Raw genomic sequence first — 17313 nt, 5'->3', positions numbered from 1 at the left:
ATAATTATCAGTGAACTCGCTAGACAATATCTTACTCAATATTTAAATTTCAAATCGAATGCTAAGCAAACACAACGAACGACCAAATAGATTGGATGAAAATTGCAATTAAAATATAACTTATGAAAGAAATGATGAAACGAAATAGTATATGTAAATAAAGTAATCAACAGCGAACATTGATATACATAAAAAAAAAAGAAAAAATAGTCCAAATAACAATCCCCCGACTATTGTAATATCCGAACGCCCGCCGCGAACACAGACACGTAGATCCGACAGGATAAGAACAGAAGGAAATGAAATATAAGGGAAAAAAATTACAAGATATTATTTCCTCTCTGTTCTCAATCGAGTCTTTAATTTTCTCTCACACTTTGATTCTTTCTTCTTTATTTTTCTTTCACAAGTTATTCGTAAAGTAGGCTCGGGTTTCTATATTCTTTGAATATCAGAATTAGCAGCACTTGCTGCCACCATTACTGTTCTTCGATCCTCCCCCAATATCAACACTGCCCGACTGCTGCGGCTCCGAAGCAAGGTCGACGCGCTGCTTAATCTGTCTAGCCAACGACACAAAAGCTTCTTCGACATTGATGTTCGCCTTTGCACTAGCTTCAATAAACGGAATTCCAAGCTCGTTAGCAAGCGCCTTGCCTTGCTCAGTCGATACTGCGCGCTTTTCTTCCCAATCACATTTGTTTCCAATAAGCAGCTTGTTCACGCCCTCAGAAGCGTGCTGCTCGACATTAGCAAACCAGTTACGGATATTATTAAATGATTTCTCGTCAGTGACATCGTATACAAGCAAGATCCCCATGGCTCCGCGGTAATACGCTGTCGTGATTGTTCGGAACCGCTCTTGACCGGCGGTATCCCAGATCTGCATCTTAATTCGCTTTCCGTCGAGGTCGATCGTTCGGATTTTGAAATCTATTCCAATTGTGGTGATGAACGAGGGGGTAAAAGAATCTTCACTGAAGCGGAGAAGAAGGCATGACTTTCCAACACCTAAAAGATGACGTTATCAGTAAAGATATTCAAACAAAATGGACTGCGGTTAGTTGAGTGGGGAGTGGCTATCCGCAAATTTCCATCTATATCTGTCCATCTCACACAGAAATTGTGCATATGACTATTATAAAGACGCAGCAAAAGAGGTGATTGCGTCGAATGCAAGATCGACATGTGAAGACATATACAGATATATGCTGACCAATTCGAGATATGACATTGCCTCGACGTGGATGACAGGCACATAAATGCCAATTGATATAGAAAGTGACTAACGGTAAAATAGCAAAATGCTCAATGCAATGAAAACGCAATCAACAGATTTGACCGATTTCAATGATAAAAGTGAGATCTGCAAGACACATCGACAACTCATCCATGCCTGAGATAGCTCACGATATATCCACAGTCGAAAACAAATCTGTGCAACAAATCGCCAATCTGCTAATCATATCCCAAACTCATAACAAGATAGCCATACACCAAACAACAGAAACACACAAGAGTATCTGGACGCCAATGCCGAGGGACGCGAAAGCAGGCACCTAGACGGATACGGAAAAGCATTTTGGGGGAAAAGAAGACTAACCAGAGTCGCCGATAAGCAGCAGCTTGATAAGAATGTCGTAGTTTCTCGAGCTGGCCATAATGCTGAACAAAGAAAGAAATTAGGCGCAACAAGTAGGCAAAGGAATTGGGGATGGGTTTCAGAGAAGAGAGGCAAAAGGGCGGGAGTCGTGCCGCCCTTTGCTGCCCTCACTCAACTGCCACACGGTTAGGGTAATTAGTGCACTGCCTTGTGTGGCTTTTAAACAGTATCTGTCGCACAGCTATTGCTTTGAATGGTATCATCAGTAAATACGATTAATGGGAGAATGCTGCTGTTGTCGCGCAATATATCAATATCCGCTTCGTACTTGTCAAACAGGGAAAGTGGGGAAGTTATATGGCAGGCATTGTACTTTCAAATAGCAGTGTCTTGATATAGCAATTGATCTTCTACTTTCACAACTTCGTGTCTGCTTTCCTCAATAAGATCACTCGGCTTGCGTCAGATACGCGAGTGAAATGTGAGTACACTCAAACAGAGACCCCCATTTGCCCTTAAATTTATGAGGTTCTGCTTCATAGCTATTACGAACGCACTCGATGCTCGGACTCTCGATCTATTGACGTACACTCGCTTGCAACCTATCTTACCCTATTGAATGAAGTGATATCTTGAGGATTTCCTCTTGATAATATGAGATACTGCACGATATTTGATGTAGAGGTCATTTCACTAGAGCAAGTCTAGGGTTTGCCCAAGTAAACGATGATAGTTGCAGATCTCAATAGCTCTGTTTTATACTATCCTCACAACCCACCTTTCATCATGATACATTTTTACGCTACAGAAATTTTGAACTGCAACAGACAAGTACTATCATCACAGCAGCAGTATATTTTTCACGAAATACTATGCACTTTTACGGCTCGACTGTAAACTAAACTCCTGATACGACAATTGACACGACAGCAATTGCTGCGAATAATAAAGCCCTACGAGTTAAGAACCGCTATTGTAGTATCAACTGAATAAGTCATTAATCAAATATCTTATCGTTAAAGCCAACGCCCTTTGAAAAACATAGCGTATTTTGATTTTGCTACTTCTCCACTCACAAATCACAAACACTCACTGAAATGTGGATACATAAAAACTTTAAACCAACGAAGTGGCAGCGGCTTTTGGCCCACAGGAAACTTTTTTTTTTCTTCTCTCCTTGACCACCTATTTATATTCTACACTTTCCTTTTCAACAACCTTTAATCTTTTGAACTGTTTCATATTTAGAGAAATGCTGCTTTATAAGGTATGTCATTATGGCTTATTCTATGAGCTGCTCGCTCAGTTGAGAGTCGTTTTATGCGAGAGACTCGATAGCTAATCATGTGTATGAGCAGGATATTATTTCTGGTGACGAGGTACGATTCCACTTTGACAGTCTTATATTAAGAAAAAAAAAAAGGAGTAGCGGAAAAGAATGACGCTGACATGTGGTTTCATAGATGGTCTCGGATGCCTACGACATCAAGGAGATCGACGGTGCCGTCTTCGAAGTCGACTGCCAGATGATTCAGGTCAAGCAAGGTGGCGACGTCGACATTGGTGCCAACCCTTCTGCTGAGGAGGGTGATGACGCTCTTGAGGATGGTGTTGAGACCGTCAACAACCTTGTCTACTCTTTCAGACTGCAGTCGACTTCATTCGACAAGAAGATGTACTTGACCTACATTAAGGTATGTCGCGATGAATTGTTACTCATTTTTAGTCTCCTCTCCAATGAGTATACTGACTGGGTGTATTTTTTAGGGATACATGAAGGCTGTTAAGGCTAAGCTTGCCGAGTCTGCTCCGGACCAGGTTGCCGCTTTCGAGAAGGGAGCTCAGGGCTACGTTAAGAAGGTCGTTGGAAGTTTCAAGGACTGGGAATTTTATACCGGTGAGAGCATGGACCCCGAGGGAATGTAAGAGTCCTCTAATTTTTTTTTGTCAGTTAAGACTATTTACTGACTTTGGTTGTTTTGAAGGGTTGCTTTACTTAACTACCGTGAGGATGGCGTTACTCCTTACCTCGTGTTCTGGAAGCATGGTCTCAAGGAGGAAAAGTTTTAAGTTATCGCAATCTGGTGTTATTGTAATGTTGCAGTAGATGTCCTTTCTTTTTCTTTCTAATATATTTCACGGAATGCCGAATAATATTGTGGTCTGGAGATGCCAATGAATAAGTCACAACATTCTTGTTAACCGCCTAGCTCTATTTTCATTACTAATAATAATTGCTATCATCATTTTTTTTACTCCTTGACAGCTCTGAACCGACATCTAACATAGCCAGCCACCCAAGTCTGCGAGTATTCCACCCAGTCTGCACCCCTTAACATATCAACAGCGTCATCAATAGCAGCCCACTTTTCATCTTCCGTCAGTCCTTGCCAAAAAGAAAAGCCGAACGTCTCAAGCCATCCTTTCATACCGTTATCGCCTCCGTTCAAAGTAGTGGGCCTATACTCCGTCTCGATAACTTCGACATTGAAACCTGCATCGACAAGCCATTCGCGCAATTCATTTTCAGAAACAAAATACCATGGCCAAAGTTCCTCACGGATATCAGAGTAAGAATATTCGATGCCTCGCTCGGCCCATATGCCATGCACACTACTCGATAGCGCAACTAGAATCTCGGCAATATTTCCTTGTCCACCGCATTCGGCTACGAAAACGCCACCAGACGGTAGGATATCGTAGACTGCTTTCACTGCTTGCTTGCGCTCAGTGGTACCAGAGACAGAGCCAAAGACCCAGTGATATGTTGCGTTTGAGAATACTTTATTATACTTCCCCTTTGGTATCTGCTGCGAGATCTGCTTCGCCGCGTCGACAACTTCAAACGAGAGATTGGTCGCATTAGATTCTTGCGCGCGACTTCTAGTGCTTTGCACCATATTGGCAGAGGCATCTGTTGCGTGCACATGAGTGCACTGCGTTGCAAGTTGGAGAGTCAGCACGCCGTCGCCGCAACCGATATCGAGGATCGTGTCTTTGGCAGAAGGGGAGAGGAGAGAAACGACGCGATTGGTTAATGCAGGAACAAACGAAGCATGCGTCACGTAATCTGCTGGAGACCATTTGTCTTCTTCTACTTTTGAGGCCATTGCTGGGAGTGTAGCTGTAAATGTAGAGATGTGAGAGTGATTTGAAGAGATGGGGGTATCTGACTTATAGACCGGACAGATGAGTATTACTGCGCCGATGTCGGCCAGTGCCTGAAATGCTATGCCCGATGTCGGAGTGCCCGACTAATTCTTTTTCTGACACAGTTATATTATACGATAAATGAAATCTTTGATTGGTGCATTTTCTTTTGTGTCGTAGAATGGTATGACAAGGTATTTAAGGAAATGTATTTGGGGAGGGGTATCTGGGGAGGGGTATCTGGGGAGGGGTATCTGGGGAAGGGTCTCTCAAATGAAAAGTATTTTGTGCACTCTTTAAATGAAAGATATTTATAGATAGAAATCATAAGATTAAGTCTCTATATATTTACACACTATAATTCTTTTCACCAATAAAATGAATGACGCAGAGAACTTATCACCACATCTGTCGCCAAAAGAAAAAAGCAAGCACAGAATCTATTATACATATATAAAGCGCCAATACCCATCTAGTTCTTCAAACCCACACTCACATACTTCGTCGCAAGTATTCGTCAACTCTGGCTTTTCTTCCCAATACCTTCAGACTCCACCAAACGCTTCGATTTTGTAACTTCTTTTTGCGATCGAGAATTTTGCCTTTGAGAAGAAATAGTAGTGGGAGTAGATTCAGTTCCAAAGACACGTTCCCGCGCGGCACGATACCGCGCTTCTTTTTCTTTTCTTAATCTATCTAGACGATCAGCTTCACTCTCGCCGGGTCGCGCCTCTGCATCTGGGGATGAGGAAGTTAGTGATGGAGTCGAGGACGAGTCTTGTTGTGGGCGCTTTAGGATGCGCAGTTGGGGCTTATATTGGGAGCCTTGTAAAGATGTCTGTACTTCGTATTGCCTATTGATAGAGAATCGTTAATAGGCATTTTATTATAGCAAAAATATCGAGAAAGAATAAGTGGAAAACAGACATTGGATTTGAAGGAGCAGTAGATTGGTTATCATTAGCAGCAAAAAGTTTGCGAACTTGCTCTTTAGATTCGACGACAACAACGCCCGGATTTGAGCTTGCTCCTGTCAACTAGGACGTTGTTAAATGACGACTCAAAGCTGAAGAGAGTAGTAAACATACAGAAGTAGACGTCCAGTCGTCGTCCCAGGGATCCAAGTTGGACATGCTGAGAAGATGAGTTAAGTATTGGTGAGAGATGATGTGGATATATCTAGCGCTGAACAAGACTGTACCAATAAGTAGTTATCAGTAGTGCAATTCTCAGCTCACACACACAAAGATAACTACAAAGTGGCAGCAGTCTAGCATATATTAAGCACAAGCAAATATCCAGATACTATGAAATCAGCAAAGTCCAGCCGCACAATTTTGGGAACAATTCTTCCAGTGCCTGAATATACGCAGCAGTATGAGATATTCCAAAGGCAAAAACAGCCGCCACCGTCCCGCGCCTCGATCACCACTTTTCCAACGCCTCGCCCTCGAAGCACCACAATAACGCCTTCTGAATCTTAGCCTGAAGCCAGTGCCTTGACGCGTCTGGCATCTCCAAAACAAACGCGTGTGTACCTTTTTTTTTTCTAAACTTGCACACTTGCAAAAAACAAGACAAAGTGCCATGGACGAGTCAAAGCTGCAGATACAGACACACTCTCTTGCGGACTCTGCACATCCTGTTACCCAATACATTTACCCTTGCTCAGGATGCAAGTCCCGCGTGACGCGCAACTCGCGTGAAGAACTACTCGCCGCTTTCACATCTGCCACTGACGGCCAATTCATGCGCTCCTGCCAGCGATGCCGCGCAAAGGGCATTCAGAACCGTAAGCGCCGGCGTGAAGAGCTGAGTGAACAGCAACAGCAGCAACAACAGCAGCGGCTCGCGGGCGCAACGCAAGGCGACGTCGACGCGGCACAGATCGCAGCGGCCGTGGCGAACGCTACACAATTTAAGCCGACAGACAACAGCAATAACAACAGCATCAACGAAGAAGACGAAGACGACGAACATGGACACGCCGCCGTCGTCGACTTCCAAAGCCGCTGTACCATCTATGAAGATTTTACGAATGCGGTTGAACAATTTATGGCTACCCACGACATGCATCCTGAATTCGACGTGACGCAGCCAGCAGCGCGCTTCCGCATCACGCTCATGAGCGAGACGGTATTGCCGCGCACCGAGTCATGTCCTGCGCGCACGGTCGATGCCGTCACGCGCGATACGCACGAGAGTCAGAAGTTAGCGGCGCTGATGCTTCGCGACGCACTCTTCGATGCCACGGGTTATTTCTTCCAGTTACGCAAAGGTGGCCGACCGCATCCGGACGGAGGAAAATACAATTTTAGCTGTTCCCGGGCCGAGGAACGTAAGGGAGCCTATGATCGCACGAAGCGGATGCGCGAAGGCGGCGGTGTGCGGCAGCGACGGACGAAGACGCGCGAGTTTTTCCGTTGCGAGGGAAGGGTTATGATGTGCTTTTCGAGAACGAATTCGTGGATTACGATAGCGTACGCGCATAAGGCACATAGCGAGACACCCAAAATCCACGACAAGAAGGAGAAGGCGGGTGTTGACGAAAATGGGTTTACAAATACGCCGCAAAAGCCAGCTACTCCTCTGCAACAGCAGCAGCACCCGCCACGACAGCATCCACAGCAGCCTGTTATACATCAACACGCCCATCACAGACAGCAACAGCAGCAACAGCAGCAACAGCAACAGCAACAGCAGCAGCAACAGCAGCAGCAGCAGCAGCAGACGCATGGACTGCTAGCAGTACAACAGCATATGCAGCTGCAGGGCCACCAGCAGATTGATCCGGCGCTGATGGGAGCCGAGGCACTGACTAGTGTAGCACAGCAGCACCACAATCTGCATCAGCTGCACGGTTTGCCGTCCCCACAGCGCCCGCCTTACGCGGGGCAGTTTGGGGGAAGTTAGTGGGGGGAGGAGAACGTGCTAGTGTAGATAAAGTATATTAGAAGGGATAGGGAATGAAGACGAGTCATGAAGATGAATCAAGCGGTGCGATAAGAGAGATAAAGGGAAGGCCGCAGGCGATGACAACGTCAACGAGTCCAGTACTGAATGTGCCCATACTCGTGAAAACAGCACTATTGTATTGTCATCAAAGCTGTCCAACACTGGAAATGGCATACAAAAGAGCACAAGTGTACTCGAGTGCTCGTGCTGGGCGAGGAATAAGTCGCCGAAAGTGGCAGAAAAGAGTTGCGATCGCTATCGCTGCCGGTTTCCCGATGCGGTTAGGCTCAGACGGCCACGCGAATCGATATGCCGCCGCCACTGCGAGGAAGAAGGAGCGGGCGCAAGATAAGTGCTCTTTTCATTGCTATCGTAGCATATTATATTATTGTCTTTTTGCAGTAGTCTCATTAAATCCATGTTTGTTCAACAAGATATTAAAATACACGACTCCGGATTGGCTGCTTGCGCCTCGGTGGCTGGAGATGCTTTCCTGTGGCTTGTGCGGCGTCACGAGAGCCTCAGCGTTCTCGCACGAGGCCGGCTTCGACTCTATCTTCGTATCTTGATATCTTCACCTGCTTCCACACCTACCTCTCTACATCTACTTCTCTACACCCCCTTCTCTACTACCTCCATGCATTCGATGGCAAATTCACCCTTCTCGGCCACCGCTCCGCGCATGATCTCCCCCTCCTCGTCGGCCTCCTCCACCGCATCCTCCTCATCGGCATCCTCCATCGCAAACGGTTCTCCCGTCCAGTCCGGCACCTCCCCGACCTCCGCGCGCTCCTCCTTCATCACTCCGCCGCCGCCGCCACCGCCGCATCTGCGGTCACTCAAGAAACCTCTCTATCGTCCCGCGGTCCTGCGCTACGGCACCTCTCTCAAGGTCAACGGCGAGGATTGGTCTCAGCAGCTCTTCTGGGGCACCCTCCCTCCCGTCACTGGCCCGCCCTCGCGCGCCCACTGGGTCCCCGACGATGCCGTGGCCTGTTGCAAGCAGTGTCCTAAGGCTTTCACCTTCTGGGAGCGCCGTCACCACTGCCGCCGGTGCGGCCAGATTTTCTGCGCCGCCCATTCCTCTCACATTCTCCGTCTCGACCAAAAGAACGACTTCCATCCTTCCGGCACTCTCTCGCGCACATGTGACGCCTGCGCGAACGACTTCAACCGCACCGTCATTGAGGCTCTCAACTCCCGCGGTGCTTCTCTTTCAAACATTAACTATATCACAAACATGGTCCGCAATAGTGGTGCCGACTCGGCCTCCGCCGCAACCACAGCCGCCACCACAAATACCGCCCCAACCTCCCAGTCCTTTGGTGGATCAACTTTAGACCTCTCCGACGATGAGCCTTCGAGCGCTCTCTCGACACCGCTTGCCTCCGCTCACTCTACTGCTTCCTCATACTTTTCGGGTACGGCATCCCCTGAAGTGCTCGAGGGATACCCGCCCGACGACCGCAGCAGCCAAAATAACAGCCCGGGTGCTCGCGTCATGGCAGATAGCAAGGCTGCTGCTCTTTCTAGACAGATTCAGCTGCGTGTTCAGCAACAGCTCGGCGGCGGTCTTGCTATAAATAATAGCAATCACAATAACAATAATCACCCTGTTGCGGCTACACCTTCTGATCGCACTGGAAGTTATGTTCCAACTGACTGGAACTGGAGTACTTTTTAATCCTGTTCTCTATTTTGATGCTTTCTTTTCAGATTATACTTCTTGATGGCGTTAACTTTTTCAGAATGAAAAAGTGGTTTTGTCTTACACATCTCTATACAGGCGCTTTGTGGGTTTTTTTTTCTCATTTCACTTCTTGCTTTTATTTTCTTCATTTCCTTATATTTTGCTTTTTCTTTTATTTTTGTTTTGGATATGATCAGCTTTTACACGATAGAACCAGCGCGGTGTATGGACCCTTGTCTTCTTATATACTATTATTTGCTACTACTTGCATTTCATTGGTAGTCAAGCAATTTTTTCCCTTCTATGGTTCATAAGACATAATGGCGTTTTTTTTATTTTCCTTTTCTTTATGACTCGGTTTTGAGTGTCGTAGTAATAATATATAATATAGCTATAATAACAACTGACATTTATATCGGAGATGTCATTTGCGAAATTGTGAGCGCTGAAGATTAGTTGTATGAGTTAGGAATTTAGTATGTTTGGAATAGATTGACTCGTATTGTTTTTATTAGTCTTTGAAGATAATGAATGCAAGATGTAGTTGCAAGATATAGATCTATATTCGCCATAGACTTTTGTTACTTTGTTTACAACCAGCTTCATAGTTCGATATCCTGGCCTGAACGTACTCCATTAGCAATTAAAAGAACCAAACAGCATATAATTGAATGCTGTCTGTATGTTTGCATATCATTCTATTGTTCAAAATATCTAAATCTCAAATTTAAGTGACATGTGAAACCAACCGCACCGTTATTACTTAATATAATGAGCCGCATTAAGTGAGGTCATCGAGATGCTTCTTTCAGGCACCAATTTTCTTTGTTACAAAAACCTGCAAGCACATGAAGAATGGCAGATCCGTACACTTCTCTGGCCTCGTACCTTGAGTCAACAACAGAGAGCTCTCCTCCAACATCTACTGCTCTTCAACCGTACATCTCTGCATTCCTTGCACTCGGTTCACCGCAGCCTGGATCGTTGACAGCCATATGGCCGGGAATTAGTAAAGTACTCCAGTTTCGCAGTCTGCAATCTGAAACCGCCGCCGTACTTGTCGACGAAGTTATTGAGCCCATTGTCACGGCTGGTACACTATCTTGGAGTGAAATCGAAGCAGTAGTTGGCAGCGGTGCCGAGGCTCTGATTGAAACTGTGCGTGCAGCTGGCGCGCAAGACAAGATTCGACAAGCTGCCGTGGCTTTCTTGTCTTGCTATGTGTTCCCAGATCATATTTCTCCAGCAGAAGACTCTATATTGTCTAGTGTTGTGGGGTTTCTTGCAAATGAAAAACTTTCGGAAGGCGTTATCTCACGAGTCGAAAAGACAATCGATAAGTTCCTTACCGCGTTTCCGCTCGTGCGCGCTTCTGTTATTCGCTATGCTAGCAGTATTAAGGATAAGTTTAGTACATCGGCAATTGTCTCTTCCCGTGTGCAAGGTCTTGTTTTGATTATTCTGCAACATAGCACGAATGGTGTCGACGATGTGCCAGAAAATCTTATATTATTCGATGTCGCCTCTGAAGATATCCTCGCCGAACTCGTCACGATCCAATTCTACGAGTCTCTTCTTGATTTATTTTTACCACCTTCTATTTTTCACAAGACCAAGTCCGCATACACTCAAATTGCTGAAATCTACTGTTCTTCCTCGGCATTAGGTCTCGAGCGTGGCGCAGCTGCGCGCGCATTAGGCCGTCTAGCGCAAAGCAGGCTTGAGGTCTTCACTCAACTCGACTCTGAATTTGGTATTGTGCGAAATCTTGCTGTACGTGACGAGACCGATCAGACCCTACTTTCGCTTATCCCAGGCGACTACCTTGCACAGCATAACCCGTCGATAATACGTACTCTCACAATCTATAGTGCTTCACTTATCGAGGTCACATGTAACTGCATCCGCTCTTCCAAGGCTCGCTCGCTGATGCAGGTAAACTCTCAGAATTTGATGCGGCTGCCTGTACCTGAACTACTGCGCGTATGCAAGGAATTAGCACAGTCCGTCGATGGCGCGCAGGTTCTTGTCGAGATGCCGGGCGTGATGGAAGTTGTACTATCAAAGGTTGACAAAACTGGCTATGAATTATTGAGATTACGAGGAGATGTAATTGATGCGCTTTCAGAGTTTTCGAATGATCAGATTGGCGCTTATTGGGCGGGTCGGATTCGGGAGGCTAGTTTGCGCGGCGTGTGGGGAACAAATGAGACCGATGTTCCCTCCGTTGATGTCATGGATTCTACTTCATAATGTCTATCCATCGTTATAATTTGATTAATTTAACAGCTAGAAGCGCTCGGCGGTCCATACCGCCGCTCGGCATCCACCCTTTATAGTCTCTGTAAGCAACATATACGGCCGCGCCTTCTCTGCATCATTCTCGACAGCTGTATCAAGATGCTCAAGCTCGTCATCTCTAAACTGACTAATCAATTTTGCCAGCTTGCGTAGCTCGTCGCTTGTCTGTCCATCCTCTGCCTGCTTGGCTTCCAACTCAATCATCTCGAGCAACTCACGCAGCTGATTATTATAATGGCCTCCAATCACAGTTTCAACTGCAAGCGTACAGGCCATCGCAGCCTCTTTCCCGAGCAACGCAGTCCCGACACCAAGTCCATATGCCGCCACATTCCATAGCGGCGAAAACACAGACGGCCGGACGCGGTGCGTGGCTTGCAACTCGTTGAACGTCTTATGATGATGAACCTCCTGCTCCCACATATGCGCAATCAGCGGTGCAAGATCTGGCTTCGTGCGCTTAAAAACTGCATGCTGTCCTGAGTAGATCAGGTCTGCACCTAGCTCGCCTGCCTGGTCGACGCGAATCAGACGTGCAAGAAAGTCGCGGGTGCGAGGCGAGAGAGGCGGTAATGCGCGTTTTTTGTCAAGTACTGGTTTTGTCGATTTATATCTGAGCTGTAGACCTCTACTGCAAGGCCTCATGATTTGACTTTGTCGGATTGCATTGCTATTCATATTTGATTTCGTAGATCTTGTCAATCACTTGTAATTGAAGGCCTGGAAAGAGACATGATCCGACGACAGAAATTCGAATCGCAAGCCGCACGTAAAAATCATGTAGAGTAATTCTTTCAAAGCTATGAGTTTGCCATCAGTACCATTGCCCTTTTACGATACAGAGCAAGCGACAGATTATGGCTATTGAGCATGATCAGCAGATAATAATTATATACTTCTCAGAGACCGGTACCGCGCACTCGCTTGCCGAAGACTTGCGTAAAAAGCTTCTACGTCTCCGGTTCCGCACAACAGTTCTTGCCGCCGACAATGATGTCGCGCGTATTTACCGTCTCCTACTCACTCGTCAAAAAACTCCCGACAGTCCGATTGTAATTTTTTTATGCTCGACTACTGGCAATGGCGAATTTCCCCGCCATGCAAGACGTCTCTGGCGCGCTCTTCTACAACGAAAACTAAACAACGTGTCGTGTGGCGGTATCGATTTCACCAGTTTTGGTCTCGGCGACTCGGCTTATGCGCGTTTCAACTGGGCAGCTAAAAAATTACATAAACGAATGCTGCAGCTAGGAGCAACCGAGGTGTGCACTCGGGGTGAAGGCGACGAGTCTGCGAGTGGAGGAACTGAAGCCGCGTATGCGGCGTGGGCGGACGTGCTTACAGTCTCGCTGCTCGAGCGATATCCTCTGCCTGACGATATACAGCCGATTCCCAAAGACGTATTACTTCCTCCTTCGTTGCCTGTTTCAATTTTGAATGAGGTAGTTAGTGGCTATGATTTTAAATCGGTTCGCGAGTCGCGAGTATCAGCATCTGTGAGAGTCGGTCGCGTGGTTGAAAATACAAGAATTACAGCTGCGACGCATTTTCAAGATACAAGGTCATTCAAACTCGAACCAGATCCATCATCGGATACAGCAGAATTTGTTGCCGGAGCAACTTTAGCAATGTATCCACAAAACGATGAAGCCAATGTATCTGCACTGCTCAAGTCACAGAAATGGGACATGATAGCGGATAACATCATCTCTGTGCCTTCTGAGGTAGAAAAATGGGCAACGACAAAACCTCTTACTCTTCGCACGCTGCTGACATATCACCTTGACATTACGGCCGTGCCCCGTGCCACATTCTTCGACACTCTTAGTTACTTTGCGAGCGACAACGAACAACAGCGCACAAAACTTGAAGAGTTTGGAGATGCCGCGAACGAGGAGTTTGTGCAAGACAGATATGACTATGCTGATCGTCCGCGCAGGTCTGCTATGGAATGCCTTATTGAGTTTGAATCTGTCTCAGTGCCGGTCGAGTATATTCTTGAAATATTTAGCGAGTTGCGACCGCGCCAGTTCTCTATTGCTGGCTACGCCCCTGACCGCATCGAGCTTCTGGTAGCTATAGTAAAATACCAGACCATTCTCCGGCGGGCAAGAGAAGGCGTCTGTACAAAATATTTAGCAAATTTACAGCCCAAAGATTCATTTCTTTACGAAATCTGCCCTCCGCAATCCGCGCCGCCGCCGATTGATAAACCTGCTGTACTCGTAGGGCCCGGCACCGGAGTCGCTCCACTTCGTGCGCTCATTCAACAACGGCTTGCAGGTCAATGTATGGCGGAGACAGTACTAATCTTTGGCAGTCGATCAAAAGTCGCCGATTTCTACTACGAGAATGAATGGTGCACCCCGACATGCCAGCAATCTACAGACGCGAACGGGGTCCTCACAATCCAGTCTACAGCAACGACGACCGTCTACGCCTGTTTTTCGCGCGACAGCAATAGACTAAAATACGTACAAAACGTGTTATCAAGCACTGAGATTGCAGCGCGGGTAGCGGATTTGCTTGTTAATTGTGGCGGATATGTTTGGGTTTGTGGGAGTAAAGGGAAGATGCCTCGTGCGGTGAGAAGCGAGATTCAGGAGGCTGTGGCGGCAACTGCGGGTATGGATGGGGCGGATTTTGTTGCGGAGCTGGATAGAAGGGGAAGATATCTTGAGGAGACTTGGTAGTCTCTTCTATGCATTTTATTCTTGTACCATATACAATACATACGGCATCGACAATACAGTCTTGAGTTTTAAGCGAGACTGTGACTCGCTATCATCGGGTAAGGGTAAAGTATAATTGTTTTGGGGATCGTCACAGTATGCATCCGCTTTCATTCAAACCGCGAGCTCACATCCGTAAAATAAACGTTAGTCAACACTAATGTAGATCAAGCAGTGATTGGCCTTACGTCTACGTCATGTGTGCTGCTACTCAATTTAATGTCACTGATATAACTGCCTGTTATTTCTCGGGATGGACGCTATTTTCCTCTATCTGCGTCGACAATGCTTGAACACGCAATTTCTCTCTGTCGCTCTCACGAGCAGCAATATACCGCACCGTCGCCTGCTATTCCGATTCTCGACATTAGAACAAGAACCAGTTCTGATGCATGCGCTCTTCGTAAGAACATAATCGCAGGTCTACGCTTGCCGTCTCCACAGATCGCGACCGAGATCCTCTACGACACGCGTGGACTACAGCTCTATGACTCAATCACGCACACGCCAGAATATTACCTGACGGCCAGCGAAATTGGCATCTTGACTAGTCATGCACAAGATATTGCAGCATCTGTTCCTGATTCGGCGATATTACTCGAGCTTGGCTGTGGTAGTCTTGCAAAGACGCAAATTTTATTGACCGCACTTGACAGACTTGGTAAAAAAGTATCATATTATGCTCTCGACCTCTCAAAGGCCGAACTTGAACGTTCAATATCGCGAATCGGAAATGGTCTATCTCATGTATCTATCACAGGACTATTGGGAACCTACGACGACGCTCGTCGTTGGCTTGCCTTCCAGCGACAGCGTCGTCAGTCTCCTGTCGTGGCAATATGGCTAGGTTCCTCAATCGGGAATTTCACCCGGCAACAGGCTTCTCAATTTTTGTCGTCGTTTGCAAGTGAAGCTTTGAGGCCTGCAGACTCGTTTGTCGTGGGAATCGATCGTCGCAATGAGCCTGCTAAAGTATGGAAAGCATATAATGATGACTTGGGCGCCACTGACGCCTTCATCATGAACGGCCTTGACCACGTAAACAGTATTTTTGATAAAAAGTTGTTTAAAAAAGACGAATGGAAATATAGTGGAATATATCACAACGAAGAAGGCTTCCATGAGGCATATTATGTTGCACAGCGAGATGTCGATCTGTCGAGTACGGTCGCCATCAAATTCTCTAAAGGCGATAAGATCAAAATCGAGCATAGCTACAAGTACAGTAGTCGTGAGACTGCACAGCTTTTTGATCAGAGCGGTCTAATCCCAATTTATTGCTGGACAGATAAATCAGAGACTTATGACGTACATGTCGTCACTGTTGCCCCGTTTCACATGACGTGTACTCACGAATCTGGAGTACCGAATCTATCTGAATGGAAGACGCTATGGACGGCGTGGGATATTGTATCAGAGTCTATGATGTCGCCTGAGATGCTTACGGAGCAGCCTATCCCCGTTCGCAACGAATGTATCTTTTACCGCGGTCATATTCCTACATTTCTCGACATCAAATTGACGCAAGCGATTTCTTGTCTAAGTCCAATAGAGCCGTTGACGTTTAGAGATATGTTTGCGCGAGGTGTTGATGCGGATTTAGACGATCTGTCAAAGGTCCATTGGCACTCCCCCAAGCCATCGGAATGGCCCGCCAACAATATCATTTTACGGTACAAGGCCTTGGTACGCCAACGCCTGAAGGCATTATATAACGATCTTGAGCTAGTCAATAGTAATCAAGCGTGGCGTGCACTATGGCTTGGGTTCGAACACGAGGCAATGCATTTAGAAACATTACTTTATATGCTTGTTCAATCATCTAAGACTTGTCAGCCGCCTGTCGCGATGCGTCTTGACTCTCGTGCAGAGAATACAAAGTACAGGAGCACCAAAATTCTCGACTTATCGCCGACAGTCGCGATCGGAATGGACGAGATTGAATCAGCACAAGATTCACGGTACGGCTGGGACAACGAGCGTCCTAAACGGCAAATAATTACTCATTCGTCCTCGCGGATCGAAGTGTCGCGCAAACTGATTACAAACGGCGAGTACTGGCAATTTCTACGCGCCACCAACAGGGAGTTGCCTGCCTCGTGGAGCGGATCAGTTGACGATCCCCGAGTTAAGTCCGTGTATGGGCCACTCAGCTTCAAGCCGCAAGATCAGGAAGGACCTGCGTCATGGCCCGTACTTGCGTCGTATAATGAATTTTCAGCATATTGCGAATGGAAAAATGATGGATGGCGGCTGCCGACTGAGATTGAATTACTGCAAATCTACGACTACGCTTCTCGCGGAAATGCAGATACAAATACCTATGACGTTGTTATGTCAAACATCGGCTTCAAATCCTGGACTCCGAGTACATTATCGCCTGAATGCGAACTCAGTGGCGTCGGCTCGATGGGTGTGTTTGAATGGACGAGCACGGTTCTTGAGCCACATGCTGGATTCCAAGTTGATGAATTATATCCAGAATATACTGCCGATTTCTTTGATGGCAAGCATAATCTCGTGTTGGGTGGTTCATGGGCTACAACGCCGCGACAGTGCGTGCGCCGTAGTTTTAGAAATTGGTATCAGCGAGGGTATAGGTATGCGTTTGTGGGCGCGCGAATGGTTCGCAGCTTATCTTTGTAAATGTCGGACTCTACTACATGTTTGTAATGCGACTAGTGACCCATTACTTGCATCGTTGATTCTCAAAATTCGTAAGATCTGTAATCATTTAGCTCTAGAATTCAAAATCATGACGTCGTCTTCCCCGGAGGCGAAAACTACAAATGTCGTGTTCGTATTGAGCTGCATATATTTAGCATAGCTGCTCATATATGCCCTAATTGTCAATATTCTATCCATATTGTTGCGGAGATAGC

General features: G+C 46.5%; 10 protein-coding genes across 10 annotated transcripts; 6 read left to right on the top strand and 4 right to left on the bottom strand.

The window, feature by feature from the left end:
* Positions 1-11: 11 nt before the first annotated feature.
* Positions 12-2122, bottom strand: V2V93DRAFT_19928 (ras family-domain-containing protein). The gene is made up of 2 exons (XM_066906994.1): positions 1604-2122; positions 12-1011 (listed from the first exon to the last, which is right to left on the bottom strand). The coding sequence occupies exons 1-2, from the start codon at positions 1659-1661 to the stop codon at positions 458-460; spliced, it is 612 nt and encodes a 203-aa protein (XP_066768623.1). The 5' UTR covers positions 1662-2122; the 3' UTR covers positions 12-457.
* Positions 2123-2767: 645 nt separating this feature from the next.
* V2V93DRAFT_362714 (translationally controlled tumor protein) lies at positions 2768-3858 on the top strand. Its single transcript, XM_066908413.1, has 5 exons — positions 2768-2870; positions 2962-2982; positions 3067-3297; positions 3371-3525; positions 3589-3858. The coding sequence occupies exons 1-5, from the start codon at positions 2856-2858 to the stop codon at positions 3671-3673; spliced, it is 507 nt and encodes a 168-aa protein (XP_066768622.1). The 5' UTR covers positions 2768-2855; the 3' UTR covers positions 3674-3858.
* On the bottom strand, positions 3702-4966 carry V2V93DRAFT_362710 (S-adenosyl-L-methionine-dependent methyltransferase). The gene has a single exon (XM_066908412.1). It carries the CDS (start codon positions 4711-4713, stop codon positions 3856-3858), a length of 858 nt encoding a protein of 285 aa, XP_066768621.1. The 5' UTR covers positions 4714-4966; the 3' UTR covers positions 3702-3855.
* A 123-nt stretch (positions 4967-5089) lies between these two features.
* On the bottom strand, positions 5090-6081 carry V2V93DRAFT_362707 (uncharacterized protein). Its single transcript, XM_066908411.1, has 3 exons — positions 5842-6081; positions 5681-5790; positions 5090-5607 (listed from the first exon to the last, which is right to left on the bottom strand). Exons 1-3 carry the CDS (start codon positions 5884-5886, stop codon positions 5271-5273), a joined length of 492 nt encoding a protein of 163 aa, XP_066768620.1. The 5' UTR covers positions 5887-6081; the 3' UTR covers positions 5090-5270.
* V2V93DRAFT_341723 (uncharacterized protein) lies at positions 5955-7666 on the top strand (the record flags this gene model as incomplete). Its single annotated transcript, XM_066907816.1, has 3 exons — positions 5955-6569; positions 6684-7294; positions 7460-7666. The coding sequence occupies exons 1-3, from the start codon at positions 6341-6343 to the stop codon at positions 7664-7666; spliced, it is 1047 nt and encodes a 348-aa protein (XP_066768619.1). The 5' UTR covers positions 5955-6340.
* Positions 7667-7896: 230 nt separating this feature from the next.
* On the top strand, positions 7897-9661 carry V2V93DRAFT_19826 (uncharacterized protein). The gene has a single exon (XM_066906991.1). The coding sequence runs from the start codon at positions 8127-8129 to the stop codon at positions 9390-9392; it is 1266 nt and encodes a 421-aa protein (XP_066768618.1). The 5' UTR covers positions 7897-8126; the 3' UTR covers positions 9393-9661.
* A 568-nt stretch (positions 9662-10229) lies between these two features.
* On the top strand, positions 10230-11697 carry V2V93DRAFT_362704 (uncharacterized protein). The gene has a single exon (XM_066908410.1). The coding sequence runs from the start codon at positions 10254-10256 to the stop codon at positions 11649-11651; it is 1398 nt and encodes a 465-aa protein (XP_066768617.1). The 5' UTR covers positions 10230-10253; the 3' UTR covers positions 11652-11697.
* V2V93DRAFT_362703 (ubiquinone biosynthesis protein COQ7-domain-containing protein) lies at positions 11556-12447 on the bottom strand. Its single transcript, XM_066908409.1, has one exon. The coding sequence runs from the start codon at positions 12375-12377 to the stop codon at positions 11688-11690; it is 690 nt and encodes a 229-aa protein (XP_066768616.1). The 5' UTR covers positions 12378-12447; the 3' UTR covers positions 11556-11687.
* A 64-nt stretch (positions 12448-12511) lies between these two features.
* On the top strand, positions 12512-14505 carry V2V93DRAFT_362702 (uncharacterized protein). Its single transcript, XM_066908408.1, has one exon. The coding sequence runs from the start codon at positions 12557-12559 to the stop codon at positions 14390-14392; it is 1836 nt and encodes a 611-aa protein (XP_066768615.1). The 5' UTR covers positions 12512-12556; the 3' UTR covers positions 14393-14505.
* A 60-nt stretch (positions 14506-14565) lies between these two features.
* On the top strand, positions 14566-17221 carry V2V93DRAFT_362701 (uncharacterized protein). Its single transcript, XM_066908407.1, has one exon. It carries the CDS (start codon positions 14717-14719, stop codon positions 17075-17077), a length of 2361 nt encoding a protein of 786 aa, XP_066768614.1. The 5' UTR covers positions 14566-14716; the 3' UTR covers positions 17078-17221.
* The last annotated feature ends 92 nt before the right edge of the window (positions 17222-17313 follow it).

Source organism: Kockiozyma suomiensis, assembly GCF_038497685.1.
Source record: "Kockiozyma suomiensis strain NRRL Y-17356 unplaced genomic scaffold V2V93scaffold_1, whole genome shotgun sequence".
NCBI lineage: Eukaryota > Fungi > Ascomycota > Lipomycetes > Lipomycetales > Lipomycetaceae > Kockiozyma > Kockiozyma suomiensis.
Note: the sequence above shows the minus strand (reverse complement) of the source record. Positions and strands in the feature narration are given on the sequence as shown.